The sequence below is a fragment of the Sander vitreus genome, chromosome 17 (genome assembly GCF_031162955.1).
Source record: "Sander vitreus isolate 19-12246 chromosome 17, sanVit1, whole genome shotgun sequence".
Lineage (NCBI taxonomy): Eukaryota > Metazoa > Chordata > Actinopteri > Perciformes > Percidae > Sander > Sander vitreus.
Window position 1 is genome coordinate 18,688,587 of NC_135871.1, and position 15,959 is coordinate 18,704,545.

At 38.9% G+C, this 15,959-nt stretch overlaps 1 protein-coding gene across 1 annotated transcript in view; it reads left to right on the forward strand.

Moving 5' to 3' along the window:
* LOC144532682 (protocadherin-15-like) overlaps positions 1–15,959 on the forward strand; it is a 240,273-nt gene that overhangs the window by 145,722 nt on the left and 78,592 nt on the right. Inside the window, exons 13-16 of the mRNA XM_078273587.1 lie at positions 7,550–7,699; positions 9,216–9,409; positions 10,270–10,402; positions 10,686–10,765. Coding sequence (XP_078129713.1) covers positions 7,550–7,699; positions 9,216–9,409; positions 10,270–10,402; positions 10,686–10,765 — 557 coding nt within the window. The remainder of the gene's footprint in view (positions 1–7,549; positions 7,700–9,215; positions 9,410–10,269; positions 10,403–10,685; positions 10,766–15,959) is intronic.

The window sequence follows — 15,959 nt, forward strand, 5'->3', positions numbered from 1 at the left end:
TCTATCTCAATCTCATTTGCCACATCAAGTTCTTCTGGCATGCATGTAACCTCTCCACTGTCCCTCTCTGAATCTAATAACAAAACAATCACATTTTAACTCATTTTATGTATTCTTACTCTTGAACTATCATGCATTCTATTTATATCTTACATATAAGACATTCAATTGATAAAAAACACATACTAAGAATTAAAAACACTCTTCATTTCTAAACTTACCACCTGTCTCACTGCTGGTTTCATCCTCCTCATTTCCAGAGTACAAGGAGTCAAGTTCAGATAACTCTCCATTTAAGAGACGTTCAAGGAAGTCTTCGACTTTATACTCTACAAGAACATTATGTACAAAAAATATATATTTATATATATATAATATATATATATATATATATAAATTTTGTAATCATGAATAAATAAACTGTGACACCATACTTTACCTATGAAAAGCTTACAGGCATTTTGTTTCTTTATATACTGACACTAAACGTGAGCGTGAGCTAAACCTGCCCATCTCCTGATGTCCATTGCAATGGACATAGGACTGATTGAAAAAATCCTATAAATTAATGATATGATATACAGTGGGGCAAAAAAGTATTTAGTCAGCCACCAATTGTGCAAGTTCTCCTACTTAAAAAGATGAGAGAGGCCTGTAATTTTCATCATAGGTACACTTCAACTATGAGAGACAAAATGAGAAAAAAAATCCAGAAAATCACATTGTAGGATTTTTAATGAATTTATTTGCAAATTATGGTGGAAAATAAGTATTTGGTCAATAACGAAAGTTCATCTCAATACTTTGTTCTATACCCTTTGTTGGCGATGACAAAGGTCAAACGTTTTCTGTAAGTCTTCACAAAGTTTTCACACACTGTTGCTGGTATTTTGGCCCATTCCTCCATGCAGATCTCCTCTAGAGCAGTGATGTTTTGGGGCTGTCACTGGGCAACACAGACTTTCAACTCCCTCCAAAGATTTTCTGTGGGGTTGAGATCTGGAAGGAGGTTTTCACTCAAAATCTCACGATACATGGCCCCATTCATTTTTTCCTTTACACGGATCAGTCGTCCTGGTCCCTTTGCAGAAAAACAGCCCCAAAGCATGATGTTTCTACCCCCATGCTTCACAGTAGGTATGGTGTTCTTTGGATGCAACTCAGCATTCTTTCCCCTCCAAACACGACGAGTTGAGTTTTTACCAAAAAGTTCTATTTTGGTTTCATCTGACCATATGACATTCTCCCAATTCTCTTCTGGATCATCCAAATGCTCTCTAGCAAACTCCAGACGGGCCTGGACATGTACTGGCTTAAGCAGGAGGACACGTCTGGCACTGCAGGATTTGAGTCCCTGGCGGTGTAGTGTGTTACTGATGGTAGCCTTTGTTACTTTGGTCCCAGCTCTCTGCAGGTCATTCACTAGGTCCCCTCGTGTGGTTCTGGGATTTTTGCTCACCGTTCTTGTGATCATTTTGACCCCACGGGGTGAGATCTTGCGTGGAGCCCCGGATTGAGGGAGATTATTAGTGGTCTTGTATGTCTTCCATTTTCTTATAATTGCTCCCACAGTTGATTTCTTCACACCAAGCTGCTTACCTATTGCAGATTCAGTCTTCCCAGTCTGGTGCAGGTCTACAATTTTGTTTCTGGTGTCCTTTGACAGCTCTTTGGTCTTGGCCATAGTGGAGTTTGGAGTGTGACTGTTTGAGGTTGTGGACAGGTGTCTTTTATACTGATAACAAGTTCAAACAGGTGCCATTAATACAGGTAACAAGTGGAGGACAGAGGAGCCTCTTAAAGAAGAAGTTACAGGTCTGTGAGAGCCAGAAATCTTGTTTGTTTGTAGGAGACCAAATACTTATTTTCCCGAGGAATTTGTAAATAAATTCATTAAAAATCCTACAATGTGATTTTCTAGATTTTTTTTTCTCATTTTGTCTCTCATAGTTGAAGTGTACCTATGATGAAAATTACAGGCCTCTCTCATATTTTTAAGTGGGAGAACTTGCACAATTGGTGGCTGACTAAATACTTTTTTGCCCCACTGTATGTTCAAAATAACTTCAAATATTATCACTTGTAACAGTTAAAATTATACTGACAGCCCATTTGTTTGGCCAGCATGAACATAAATTTATATTTTTGATTAAAAATGGGCACTTACTCTTCCCTCTCTGCAGTCACTCAGCCATGCTTGTCTTGTCCGATGTCTGTCACTCTCTCAGAACGTGCCCAAAGTCATAACATGATTTTGATTGGATAATCAGGATCCAATCAGTAACCAGCATTGCTGAAATCATTCAATTACAGAGTATTTATTGGTTTAGAGACAAAAATATGTCATGACCATTCCAATGGACACCGGGTCCGAAGTCTTGTTGGTTTTTCGTGGGCTTATTTAAGTTTCTCAAATGCTGGTTTTGTTTCTAGTATATAAGTATGAAAAAATATTTAAAGCTCAGGATCCACTCTGACTGCGCATTACAGTGAGAGCTGAGAGTGTGTTTTTGCTTTGCACAGTTGACTGTTCAATACAGCTCTTTGGAATGGTTTCTGCATTAAATATCAGTTGTAAAAGAGAAATTCCATTCCAGGATCATCAGCCTCACTTACTTTTCCATCTGTCTGAAACATCAGCGTTTCCATCCAGAGTAAAATATGATGCTCATTGCTTGGTGAATAGTGTAGTGGTTGTTGTTGAACATGTTTCCCAGAGACCTGCTGTACATTAAAGGCTAGATAGCTTCTGAGATATATGTATTTGTAATGGCCTAACCCTTTTACACACACGCTTGTGGAAAAACTAACATTTTGTAAAGTATCAACCATTTGCTGGTAGGTACAGTATTAATAATTTCATCCTAAATAAATGAGAATGTCATATACCAGTATACCGGTTTTACCACATACCACAGTGAAACATTCTGATGGTGACAATACTGTGATTATCACAGTTTTCAGAGGATCATTTCAAAAAGGCACCCAGAACATGACAGCGATGTGCCACTGTCCATCGCTGTTATTTTCTGGGTGCCTTTTTAAAATGATTTATCACACACTTACTTCAAAGTCCTTGCATTTCAAAAACGTCCTATGGACAGGTAAGTCGGACCATAAACTTATTTTTTTTAAACATGCGCTGCTCTGTATTTTAGCGGTAATGGTAGTATTTCAGGAAAGTTTGATGATTATTATTATAATAACGTTTACTAAGATATTTTGTGAATTATCGTGAAAATCCGATCACGGCACATACCTAGTGTATACTGGGATCATAGTTTGATCCATCTCTCACACTATATTAATCAATTATATTGTTAAACAGTATATGCTACACAAGCTTTTTGACATGAACTGACAGACTGTCTACACAGGATGTGTGATTTTTGAGTCGTCTGCTTGTTTCATTCACACTTTACTGTGTAACTGTCACCCGAAGCATCTTTTTAGGCTTTAATTCTATTTTCTTCCATTTTACACACATAACGAAGGTGGAAGAAGGACAATTTACATGTATCACTGGGTTTATTAAATGACAGTCTAGCCGCATACCAGAAGGCTGTGAAGGTGGCGAAGATGCACCATCTCTCTTCGGTCATAGCTAATATAAAAGCTTAATACTATTAACTCTGTCGTGAATCCATGCACCTCTGCTCCGACAGAGGTTTCAGCCAATACCTGTGAGAAGTTTCTCTGTTATTTTATTGACAAAGTAGCATCTGTCAGGCAATACGCCAGTGTTAATTTTAATGTGTTTGTACCTGCTGCTGCTATGCATTCTGCTGTGTTTGAAGAATTTAAGCCAGTTTCTCTGACGTTGCTTACTGAGGTAGTGCAACACATGAAACCTACCAACTGTCACTTAGACATTGTTCCCGCCAGGATAGCGAAGGAGGTTTTTAATAGCACCATTGGGTCAAGTCTACTTACTTTTTAAAATTCTTGTCTTAGTTTAGGTTCTGTCCCAGCTGCCTTTAAACATGCTGTGGTCAGGCCCCTACTTAAGAAGCGTCATCTTGACCCCACAGTGTTGTCCAATTTTAGACCAGTCTCTCATCTGCCTTTTTTTTTCAAAGGTTTTGGAAAAAGTTGTTTTTATACAGTTTCAAGCCTTTTCGCAACAGAACTCTGTGTTTGAAAAATTTCAATCTGGTTTCAGATCACGCCACAGCACTGAGTCTGCACTGCTGAGAGTACACAATGATATTGCCTTGTTTGTAGATGCCGGAAATCCTGTTGTTTTAGTGATTTTGGACCTCACAGCGGTGTTTGATGCAGTGGACCATGCAGTGCTCCTCTCTCGCCTTGATCATTGTGTAGGCATCCGAGGCTCGACACTTCAATGGTTTAGCTCCTATTTGGCGAATAGGAGCTTTTCTGTCATGATTGGTGACTTCTCCTCATCAACTGCTCCTCTCTCTTGTGGGGTACCCCAAGGTTCAATTCTTGGCCCCATCTTGTTTTCCTTATATCTGTTGCCTTTAGGGGCTATTATATGAAAGCACAACTTATGAAACCAAATGACGCGCTAGACTCCCTGCTTAGTTGTATTAATGATATTAAGTTGTGGCTTTCACAAACCTTCTTACCATCTTCAGGCACGCCAAACGGTCCAGGAGTTTGGGAGCTCTGGCTTCATACCTTAAGCCAGCTGTCAGAAATTTGAGGGTTACTTTTGATTGCAACATGAAATTTGACAAGCAAATCAGCAATGTTGTTAAAGGGGTGATAGAATGCAAAACCAATTTTACCTTGTCATAGTTGAATAATGACAGTTTAGTGGGTAACTTGGACATTGTCTCAAAATCCCATTGACATCTCTTTTCCTCTGCAAATCTCAACAAGCCGCCTAGTTGACGTCAACTCGGCAGCCAGCCAGCTGTGCGGAGCTCCAACGGAGCCCCGAGTATTCCAGTAGTCCAGTACCCAGGGAAACGGTGACTTTCACTGGGTATGGAGGTTGCCGCTTTCTCGTCAGACTGTGTGGAGCTCCTAGCTAAAGTCCGACACGTCTTACCAAATTTGCAATTAGCCGTAAAACGGCCCATATTTCAGCATTATAAAGTTGATTTCTCGCTTAAAAAAGTCTCAGAAGTGAATTTACTAATGAAATAGCCACAATGTATAACTTTGCAGTGTCTGAAATATGAGACCTGCTGTTTCGTCTCCAATGTATTTCTATGTGGTTCGCTCAAACCAATCAGCGCGCAGCTCATCTAAATATTCATGAGCATACCATATTTGGAAGAAAAGCTCTTGTTCCAAATAGAGCCATATTCACAGGGTAGTTAAGGGCCTAATAAAATAGCATTCGGGCAATGTTCGGCCAAACCAATGTTACATACCCTACTAGGAGACCTTAAGGAACAGTGTAAAATATCCTATATAATCACTTAATCACCCCTTTAAAATGAGCTTTTTCCAGCTTCGTCTCCTGGCTAAAGTTAAGCCTTTCCTTAACAGGCATGATCTAGAAAAGGCGATCCATGCTTTTATTAGTTCAAGGTTGGATTACTGTAATGCTCTTTATGTTGGTTTGAATCAAACCTCCATCTCACATCTTCAACTTGTGCAAAATGCTGCTTGCTTTTTGACAAGATTTTATTGTTTGTTTTCAAGGCCTTAAATGGCCTGGCCCGGGACTATTTGTCCGAGATTTCAACCCTGCGTGAGCACAACCGGTCCTTGCGGTCTTCAAATCAACTGGTTTTAGAAGTCCCAAGGTCAAGGTATAAACGGTGGGGTGATCAGGCTTTTGCAGTTGCTGCCCCGAGACTCTGGAACAAGTTACCCCCTGATATTCGCACTATTACAGATGTAGCGCTATTACAGATGTAGCTAGATCCAAACTCAAAACTTAGAAATAGAAATTTGTTTAGAATGGCTTTTAATACCTAGTAGTGGTGTGACAATTTCCCTCTCCTGTTTCTATGTAACCTTTTCTGATTTTACTGTTTTCTATGTTTCATTCTTTTTTGTATTATATGTTGTATGATAGTGTTTTACTCTTGGTTTCTGATGTAAGGCACATTGGATACTTGATGGTTACTGTAAAGTGCTATATAAATAAATGATTGATTGATTGATAACATCAGTTCATGTTTATATTTGGTTCTGAGCGCTGCCAAAATGCAGGTTACCTACACAGCAGAACTGTGCCTGATCGCATCCTGTGTAGATACTGACGGAGGACTGAAGCCACTGCTTGCTTTCATTACACAGGCTGTACAAAATCTGCACTTCCATTTCACAACCTGCCATTGTCTCCAAATCTTACATAAAACTAGTTAAATACATAAGTACATGAGCCAATACAATGAGTATGATTCATGTGTCAGATGTTTTTCTTTAACTCTAACTGATCTGCAAGAATAGATATGGCATTTTGGAGAAATAATCTTAATTGGCCTTATTATCAGACATTACAAGTGAATTTGGTGCTTTCTGAGTTCTTGCTAAAAGCTTGTTAACATAATGTTTATTAGATAACACATTGAGGCTTTCATAGTTGTGCTTTTGCTTTTCTGAATATGTTATTTCAGAGAGTGTCATTGAGAGAAATCTTGTCTTTGTGTAAACATGAGCATCAGATCATAATTTATAATTACTCTGCGTATCCTGGACTGGAAGGCGAGAAAGCACACAATCCAATGTAGATAAATATCCTTCAACAGTTATGATGTTCATGTTTCATGTCAGTTCTTACTGTGTGTGTGTGTGTGTGTGTGTGTGTGTGTGTGTGTGTGTGTGTGTGTGTGTGTGTGTGTGTGTGTGTGTGTGTGTGTGTGTGTGTGAGAGGGATGAGGAGGCAGGCATGACATTGTTTACATCTGTTATGTGTGTTTGTGCAGGGACTTGTATGGAGTATGGAGTGTTCATACATACAGTTGTGATGACTCAGTCAATCCAAATCTGTTTTCTCCCTTGGCTTCCAAAAATTGTCTGGCATCTCTCTCTGGGGGCTGGCTGGAGAACAGAGACACTGTTTGATATGAGAGAACGTAGCTGCTGTCATGTACTGTATGCTATCATGTGTTTCTGTACAACACCTTCACTGTGAATGTTTAACTGCTCCTAAAGGCACCCTCCTGATGTACAGCTTAACCAACAAGGCGCATCATTTCCATTTCAGCAAAGTGCAAATCTTTTTGGGGAAAAGCAATTCCCCCCCACAGAAACACGTATTTCTTGCTGAAGCCACAGTTGTTGTTTAGATCTCCTCTTTCTTATACTTCATTTTTTTGTTCTACTTAGTCCATTTTCTTTCTCGCTGCCAAGTACTAGAAATCAGAGCTGCCAAGGACACATAAACATGCAGTTTGCTCATTTCGCAAACTGTCCTTTAGGCAACTTTTATGCTCTCTCTTCTCATCTCTTTGAAGGCATTTCCAACGAATGAAAAATAAAAAATTAACATATACGAAACATGTTGAAGTTTGACAAGTGGTCTTATCAAAGCAAAACAGTCCTGAAAGCATAAGCTTAAATTAAAAACAAATCATTTCTCTGTGATTTATTTCCTCATTTCCCTTTCTTGTGTTTACAGATGTTGGCATCAGATGGCGTCCAGCAGAGTAGACCAGTAACTGTCAACATCCTGGTCATTGATGCCAATGACAATACGCCCACGTTTGCGAAGGTCTCCTACAGCGTTGAAGTCTTCATAAACATGCAGCCGGGGGAGACGGTATTACAGGTAATCAATCCAGCAATCGTTCTTTTTCCTTTCTCCTTCTCTTTTGGTCTCTTGCTCTGGCACTCTGCTTTACGCCTCCGTCTTTGTCCCTGTCGCACAGAATCTCTCTCACACACACATTCTTTCATGCTCAAAGAAAATAACCACAACAATCCAGTGCATTGTGTTGAAAGGCGAACCCCTGGAACAGTTCCCTTCGTCTCATCTGCAGTCATGACAGACAAGTCAGAGAGAATGTTTCTTTCCATCCTCAGTGCACAGGCCTGGGAAACCTTTTAGCCAGCAGATCAGCTGCTATCATGACTGAAGTTAATTCATTGTGGTTGGCATCAGTGATGACCATTTAGAAATATTTCCCCTTGCATGAAAAGGATTTTAAAAACAGGATTTTATATGCTTTGATACATTTTCAGAATGTACTTGATTTCATTAGAGCACTGGCTTTAAAGGTCATGATTTTCTTTTCTTTTCATACACGCACATATACACATACTAATACCAACTAAAGCCAGCTTACATGCACATGCATAGGACATGTGTAAGGACATGCATAGGCACATGTAAATGCACACACAGTCTTCAAAATGTAAATCAATAACCCTATTCTGCTATATGTATTAATGTGGGGAGTTCGATCATTTCATTGTCTGTTATTTGGTAGTCGGAGCATGATCTTTCCATCTTATAGTTGATCTGTCCTCTCAGCACAGCCTCTCCAAAAAAATGTCAGACACTGAAAAGGTCAAGTTTAATCTGTCTTAAAAACCAGCCATTTCGCCCTCCCTGAAATGAGGCCAAGGGTCACAGAGTGTCTGGTATGACCGCTTAACCAATTTTTATAAGCCGTTTATGAGAACCGCAGGCCCCCAGAGGATGCTGGTGCTTATTTGATGCTACAGCTTTTACGCCAACATCAGGAGCATGAAAAAGGAGGTCTGGGCAACTTGGATTAAAGTTCCAAGGCCTGAAAGATATGAAGCCAACAACACCATGAGGGTCCATAATTACAAGCAGCAGGATGCCCTAAATAATGGGCTTGAAGAAAATTGTGGCTGCTTAATTTATTCAATAACAGTCTATGTCTTTCCACATCTTTGTAATCCATCTCATATCAAAGGTAGTGTGGAATTTATGACATCCAAGCCAAGCTTATTAAGGTCCCCAAACTGCAGTCACTAGGAGTGAGGATATGCAGCCAGCAGAAAAAGTTGCTCAGATTGCAACATCAGTAGCGTGTATACTTCCAGCTAAATGCCAACCATTTGTTCTTATCTTTACATGAAACAAAGGTCATGTCTCTATTAGTTGATAACAGGGAACCAAAATGGATTCTACTATGGGTTGGCAACTTGACTGAAGTCAGTCACAACCCCCTACTGTGAAATATTTACAGCTTGACTGCTTCAGTAAGCATGTTGCAGGCAGCTGTGCAGAAGTCCATCTGTAAAACTACAAAGAACAAATATCAACATATTATAATGCGTATCCATCTCTTTCTCTCCCTCTATTCTCCCAGTTAACAGCAACAGATGCTGATGAGGGACTGAACGGTCTGGTGACCTATGAGATACTGGCTGGTGACCAGGGACATTTTATCATTAGTAATCGCACTGGACGCATCACTGTAGCGCCTGGTGTCACTTTGACTGTGGGACGATCTTACGCACTCACTGTCAAGGCCTCTGACAATGCACCAGAGACCCAGAGAAGGTATTGTACAGTAGCTCTCTTCTTATGTGTGATTTCTTTGAACATTAAAAAAATGTCTGAATTGGTTGAAGGAAGAGTTTATTATTTAAATGTTATTAAAAACTTTTTTTTATAAAAAGCAGATTTTTCACTAAGTTGTTTCAGAACTCAGGGATACGCAGTAAGTGTCATTTTTGTGCCTTTTCCGGGTTGAAGAGGAGCTACCAGTGTTTAATTTAATATGTGCTCATTCACAAGTTAGCTTCTGAATAACATGGAAAGTTTTCTCGGGTGCTGAATTATAAAGAAATAGCATTTCTGACAAGCTGTTGTGAGTCAAAAGATAGATGGTGTTGTTCCATTGAACACTGTCGAGATTCTGGTTACGAGATGTTTCATGCATTGTCTCCTCTTTATCTTATGATTAAAAAGCAAATCATTTGTTCTGTGCAAAACCAAAGTCGCTCAGCTCACATATAATACATTGTAGTTATGGGTTGGAATAAGTGGCCTCTTCGATTTCACCAAGTAAAACAAATTCAACAAAAATGTCTCACGCAATGAATGAATTTGTAATTGACGCAGTCAGTTCCATTTTAATGTGCTGCTCTGAACAACTGAGAACAAGCTGGCAAATTTTAAGATTAACAGATTTTCTCATGAACAAAACGTGAATGAAAGGCTTGTATTGTGTTTGACACAATATGTGTTCTTGACAGAATTAAAAAAAGAAACATTTATGATACCATTGTGAACAAGACAAAGAACCCACTTAAAAGAAATGTGATCAAAACCTGTTGAGTTCTTCCTCTTTCCTGCAATGAAAATGATATATTATGAACATGTTTTACCGGGCTGATGTGTGCTTTTCTTTCTGCCAGGAGCTCCATCACCACAGTGTACATTGAAGTTTTGCCTCCCAACAACCAGAGCCCCCCACGCTTCCCTCTCCTCACCTACAACCTGGAAGTCAGCGAAGCCATGAGGATAGGAGCTATTCTGCTCAATCTGCAAGTAAGTCACTAACCCACAAATGGGTTTTGCACATTCAAATAAGACAATGTGGAATTGAATTTAATTCAGTTTGAGGACATTTTTAATACATTTGTACAAAAGTAAGTTGTAGTTTTAGGCAACTGCACATGTTCTTCCGTTTTCTCTTACATTCCCCTCTCCAGCATACAGTATGCTCACCTTCACTCCAGTCCAGCATCCTTGTTGCTCAGCTGTCACATCTCATAGCCTTTGACTTCACTATTTGATCTTCAAGACCCTGCTTTTCTTTTCCTTCCCCCAGGCCACAGACAGAGAAAACGACCCAATCACATACCGCATTGTGAGTGGGGATTCCCAGAAGGTTTTCAACCTCTCTGAAATGTAAGTCCAGATATTTTTCAAGTACAGACTGGCAGCCCTCTAAAGTATTCCCACCAAGGATGATTATGTAGATATATGAATGGATAGAAAGGCTAGTAATTTATTGATCAGCAGCATTTTTCTCATAAGGGCTCCTACACACTGCCTGCGTGGCATGAGTGTGGCATTTCTGTTGCGTGTCAGTTGCGTGGTGGCTGCGTGGCGTCTTTCACACCAGAAACGTGTTTGACCTGACGCTGCTGCTAGCCTTGTCTGTATACATGTATGTTTCCCATTGATAAAATTAAATAATAGCGTGTTCTTCAATTTTATTTTGTCAATATTTTTGTGTTTGTACATTTGTTTGCACATATTTCGATAGGGAGAGAGTTGTGGAAATGTACTGCACTCAAGCAGTAGCATACTTCATGTTAAACATAAATATATACTGATTTGGTTACAGCAAAGACAACGTCGGCAGTATTGACGGCAAAATAGGCTACAGAATATTTCATTCTGTATTGATGCAATATTTGAAAATCGATAATTATTTATTTATTTTTTTTATTTATTTTTTTTATTACATGTTACATGGGTGCAGGAGCCCTAAGTTTAATAACATGTTTTAAAATTAAATAGCAAATAGGAGTTTGCATGTTCATCTGCATGGGTTTCATCCAGGGTCTCTGGTTTCCTCTCAAAGCTCAACAACATGCAGGTTACTGTAGATGCACTGGACACTGTAAATAGTTGGTTGGCATTAATGTGTTTTTCTGTATCCTATATGGTGTTCCCCACCTCTCTCCCAATGCATTTTGAACAGGATAGTTGAATAGAAAATGATTGGATACAAAATGCTTTCCTATATTGCTGTCCAACTAACAGAACAAGCCCCTGGCAAACTATTGTAGTTATATTATTATTATAGTATAGTTCTACAAGGGCACCCTTCAAACTGACATCAATTTAAAAATGTATTGAGGTTTTTCAGCAACAAGACAATGCTGTTGTGTATGGGCAAACAGACAAGGACAACTCAGCTGTAGAAGTCTTCAATAAGCTTTTGTGTTTCATGTTGTTCTCTCAAGTGCAAAGGCAAATGGACAAACAGCAATGATATGTTGAGACGCAGTGTTCTTTCCTTTACTGTGATGGCTATGAAAGAAGCCCTTCAAACAAATCTCTCTATATCAAACTAGTCTCTGTCATCTCTCTGATGATATAGACAGCCAGAGTGAGTGATGGTGGTGGGGAAGAAGGAATGAGAGGATAAAGAATTGTGATGCTAGGGAGTAGATGCTGACTTGCCAATGATTGGTTTGGGCTAATTTATTAGCAAATATATGACTTTGTTATATGAACACTGGTATTGGCTGCTGGCACCATCAAGAATCACAATGTACCAAGTGGAAAAGCACACCTGTTTACACTCACTGGCTGCCTTGGGTGGTTATAATAATAATAATACCCTTTATAGGAATTTTATAAAATATAGAACGAAAGAATCTGAGTTAAAATAAAAGAAATATAAAAACAAATTATCTAACATAATGAGGGTATGTAAGAAGGATTATTATAATAAATAACTAGAGAATAACAAATATAATGTGAAAGGAATATGAAAGACAATAAACACCATTATTACAAAAGGACTTAATAAATTGAATTATCAGAAAACGTCAAGGATAATGGCATGACGTTGACAAATATGAATGAGGTGGTTGACAGATTCAACAATTTCTTTGTTAATGTGGGCCCTAAACTGGCCAAATATATAAAGTACACAGGGATGATATGATCTGTGATGGACCATGTGGGAAAAAAAAAACATAAAAAATTTTTTTGGGACCTGAAGAAAAGAATTGTAGAGATTGTAAGTAAAAGTATCAATACAACTTCAAAAGATTGTGATGACATTGATATGTCTCTAGTAAAAACAGTAATAGACGGGATTGTAGACCCACTAACACACACACACATATATATATATATATATATATATATATATATATATATATATATATATATATAATTTATCATTTAAAACAGGAGTATTTCCTGACAAGATGAAAGTAGCTAAAGTCATCCCATTGTATAAATCTGGTGACTCAAATATTTTCAATAACTATAGACCGATATTCTTGCTTTCTCAGTTCTCAAAAATACTTGAAAGACTATTTGTTACAAGGCTAGATAGTTTCATTGATAAAAACAATTTATAAATGGACAGTCAGTATGGATTCAGATCCAGTAGATCAACGTCTATGGCAGTGAGTTAGTAGAAAGATTAACAAATTGTATTGAAAACAAAAACTATGCAGTGGGAATTTTCATTGATCTAAAAAAAGCTCTTGATACTGTTGATCATGAAATCCTGTTAAAAAAATGGAAAGGTATGGCATCAGAGGTGTAGCCTATAACTGGATAAAAAACTATATTGAAAACAGGAGTCAGTTCAAACTGGTAATCACCGGTCAGTGAGCCTTAGTATTTCCTGTGGCGTTCCACAGGGGTCAGTATTAGGCCCAAAACTGTTTATCCTTTACCTAAATGACATTTGCAAAGTATCAAATGTACTAAACGGGGGTGACTTGCAGCAGATGCTGGAAATGGTCACAAAAGAAATGAATAAATTAAAACATTAGTTTGATTCAAATAAGTTCTCTTTAAACTTGAACAAAACTAAATTCATGATATTTGGAAATTGTACTATAAATACAGATGTTAAAATAGTAATTGATAACGAAATATTTGAAAGTGTCTATAAAGGTAAATTTCTGGGTGTTGTACTTGGCTGGAAGCCCCACATTAAATATCTGTGCATGAAGATGGCCAGGAGTATTGGTATATTGAGCAAAACTAGATATATATTGAACCAAAATACACTACATACTGCAAACTTATTTTACCATACTTGTTATATTGTGTGGAAGTTTGGGGAAATATGTACAAAGCACCTTACAAAATATTTTCACACTGCAAAAAAGAGCAATCAGGATAATACATCACACTGGGTATTATGTGCACACTAATCATCTGTTTTAGAATTCACATTTGCTGAAATGTATGTACATTGTTACATTCAAAACTGTACAATTTACCATGTAACATATGTGCAATGTTTAATGAAAGAGACGGGGGATTGGGTGTGGCAGGGGCGTTGGCCGGACATAGCAAGTCGAAGCCGGGCATTGCAGTGCGTAGCAGGGTGTAATAGGGCACAGCAGGGCGTAGGGCGTAGGGCAGGACCACGGCGACAGCTGCCACCATGATGTGGGTGCCATCATGATCCAAGATGATGATGCTTGGCGGAAAAAGAACATAAGGACTCCGGGGAATAAGCTCCCCGCAGCTATGTTAGTAACAAGCATTTCTGTGACACGAATACACACAGATGGAAAGAGAGAGGAGAGAGAAGCTCAGTGTGTCCAAGGAGGTACCCCGGTAGTCTAGAACTATAACCGAATAACTAAGAGCTGCAGAGAAGGGGAGATAGGGAGGCTGTGTTCCGTGATTGTGGCTACACACCTTCCCCCGCCGGTCTAGGCTAACACTGCAACTCATTACTCCCTAAGTATATGTAAGCTTTCTATGGGGAGAAGCAGAGATAGGGTGGGGGTGCGCCATGACTGTGGCTACACACCTTCCCCTGCCAGTCTAGGCGAACGCTGCAACTCCTCACACACACAGTTTTAAGTTTACTCTTAAAGGTGGTGACGGTGTCTGCCTCCCGAACCCAGACTGGGAGCTGGTTCCACAGGAGAAGAGCCTGATAGCTAAATGCTCTGGCTCCCATACTACTTTTAGAGACTCTAGGAACCACAAGTAACTCTGCATTCTGGGAGCGCAGTGCTCTAGTGGGGCAATAAGGTACTATGAGCTCTTCAAGATATGATGGTGCTTGACCAATTTGAGTATTAATATGACTGGGAGGAGTGGCTTCATTTAGACTAACATATTCTTCATGTCCCAGCCATGTTTCAGTAAGACAGAATAGATCAATTTGATTATCTGATATCAAATCATTTACCAATATTGCTTTAGAAGACAGAGATCTAATATTTAATAGTCCACATTTGATTCTCCTATTCTGTTCTATCGTTGCAGTGGTTGTTTTAATTCCAATTAGGTTGTTAAGTATAGCACCTCGTTGGTTTACGTTTGATTTTACTGATCTCAGTCGGGGGACAGACACCGTAGTTATGGGATTATGAATGGGTGGCTGCTCCACAGGAAGCACAGAGGAGCGTGTAGTGCTGTACCTGTGATTAATGATATTATTGATTCTTACTGGAATGATATAGCTGGTCTGTGGGTTAGCAGAGTTATTTGTAAAGGAGTGAGAGCTTATGGGAGAGTGAGACTGGGAAGTGCGCTTGTGCATGTGTTTACGGGGTGCAAACAGTCAATCAAAGGTCTTGGTCTGAAAGACCTGAAAGATTGTATGCTGTATTTGCATATTTGTTTTGTAATAATATGATATTGTGAAGTAGGGGCAGGACCTGATAAGCTGTATGCTTCCGCCTGCTCCTTCTCGAACTTATCCTTTTTTATTATTTTTTTGGTCTTTGGTAAATATTGATTGTTGGTTTCAATTTTGTGGTTTTCTTCTTTTTTTTTTCTTTTGCAACATTGTTGATTGTTCGAGATAAATAATAAAATAAATTAAAATAAAATAGCATTAATATGTATGTAAGCTGAAAGAAAACAATGTGAGACATGGATTTTAACCAAGCAGGGAGATTATGTCAAAGTTCCAAGAAGCTGATCGGCAGAACTGATTTGTAACTCAGAGGAACTGAAATAATCACACAGGATAAAACTTTATTCAAAAGCTTATTCTTTTCAGGTCTTATTTTATCTTTCTCTACAGCTCTGTCTGAGAGAAGACGGCATAAAACACCAAATATTTCTGTAGAGGAAACGGACCCCAAATATCTTACCTTATCTCTCATAATCAATATCAGAATTTGAAAAACACACCTCACTCAACCACTAGTCAGGAGCAAGGAAAAGGCATAACATATGGAAGTGGTCAGTGCTTTTTACCCTTAAATAAGCAAACAAATTTGGAACAAAGAGACGTGGGGAGACTGAAAATGCAGGACCCTGCCAGACACGTTTCTCACTAATTGATTACAGCCTCTTTTGTCTGCATCCTCAGTCTCCCAGGTATGCAAGGACAAGCTGTCTTGCAGCAGTAGGTCCCTGCCTT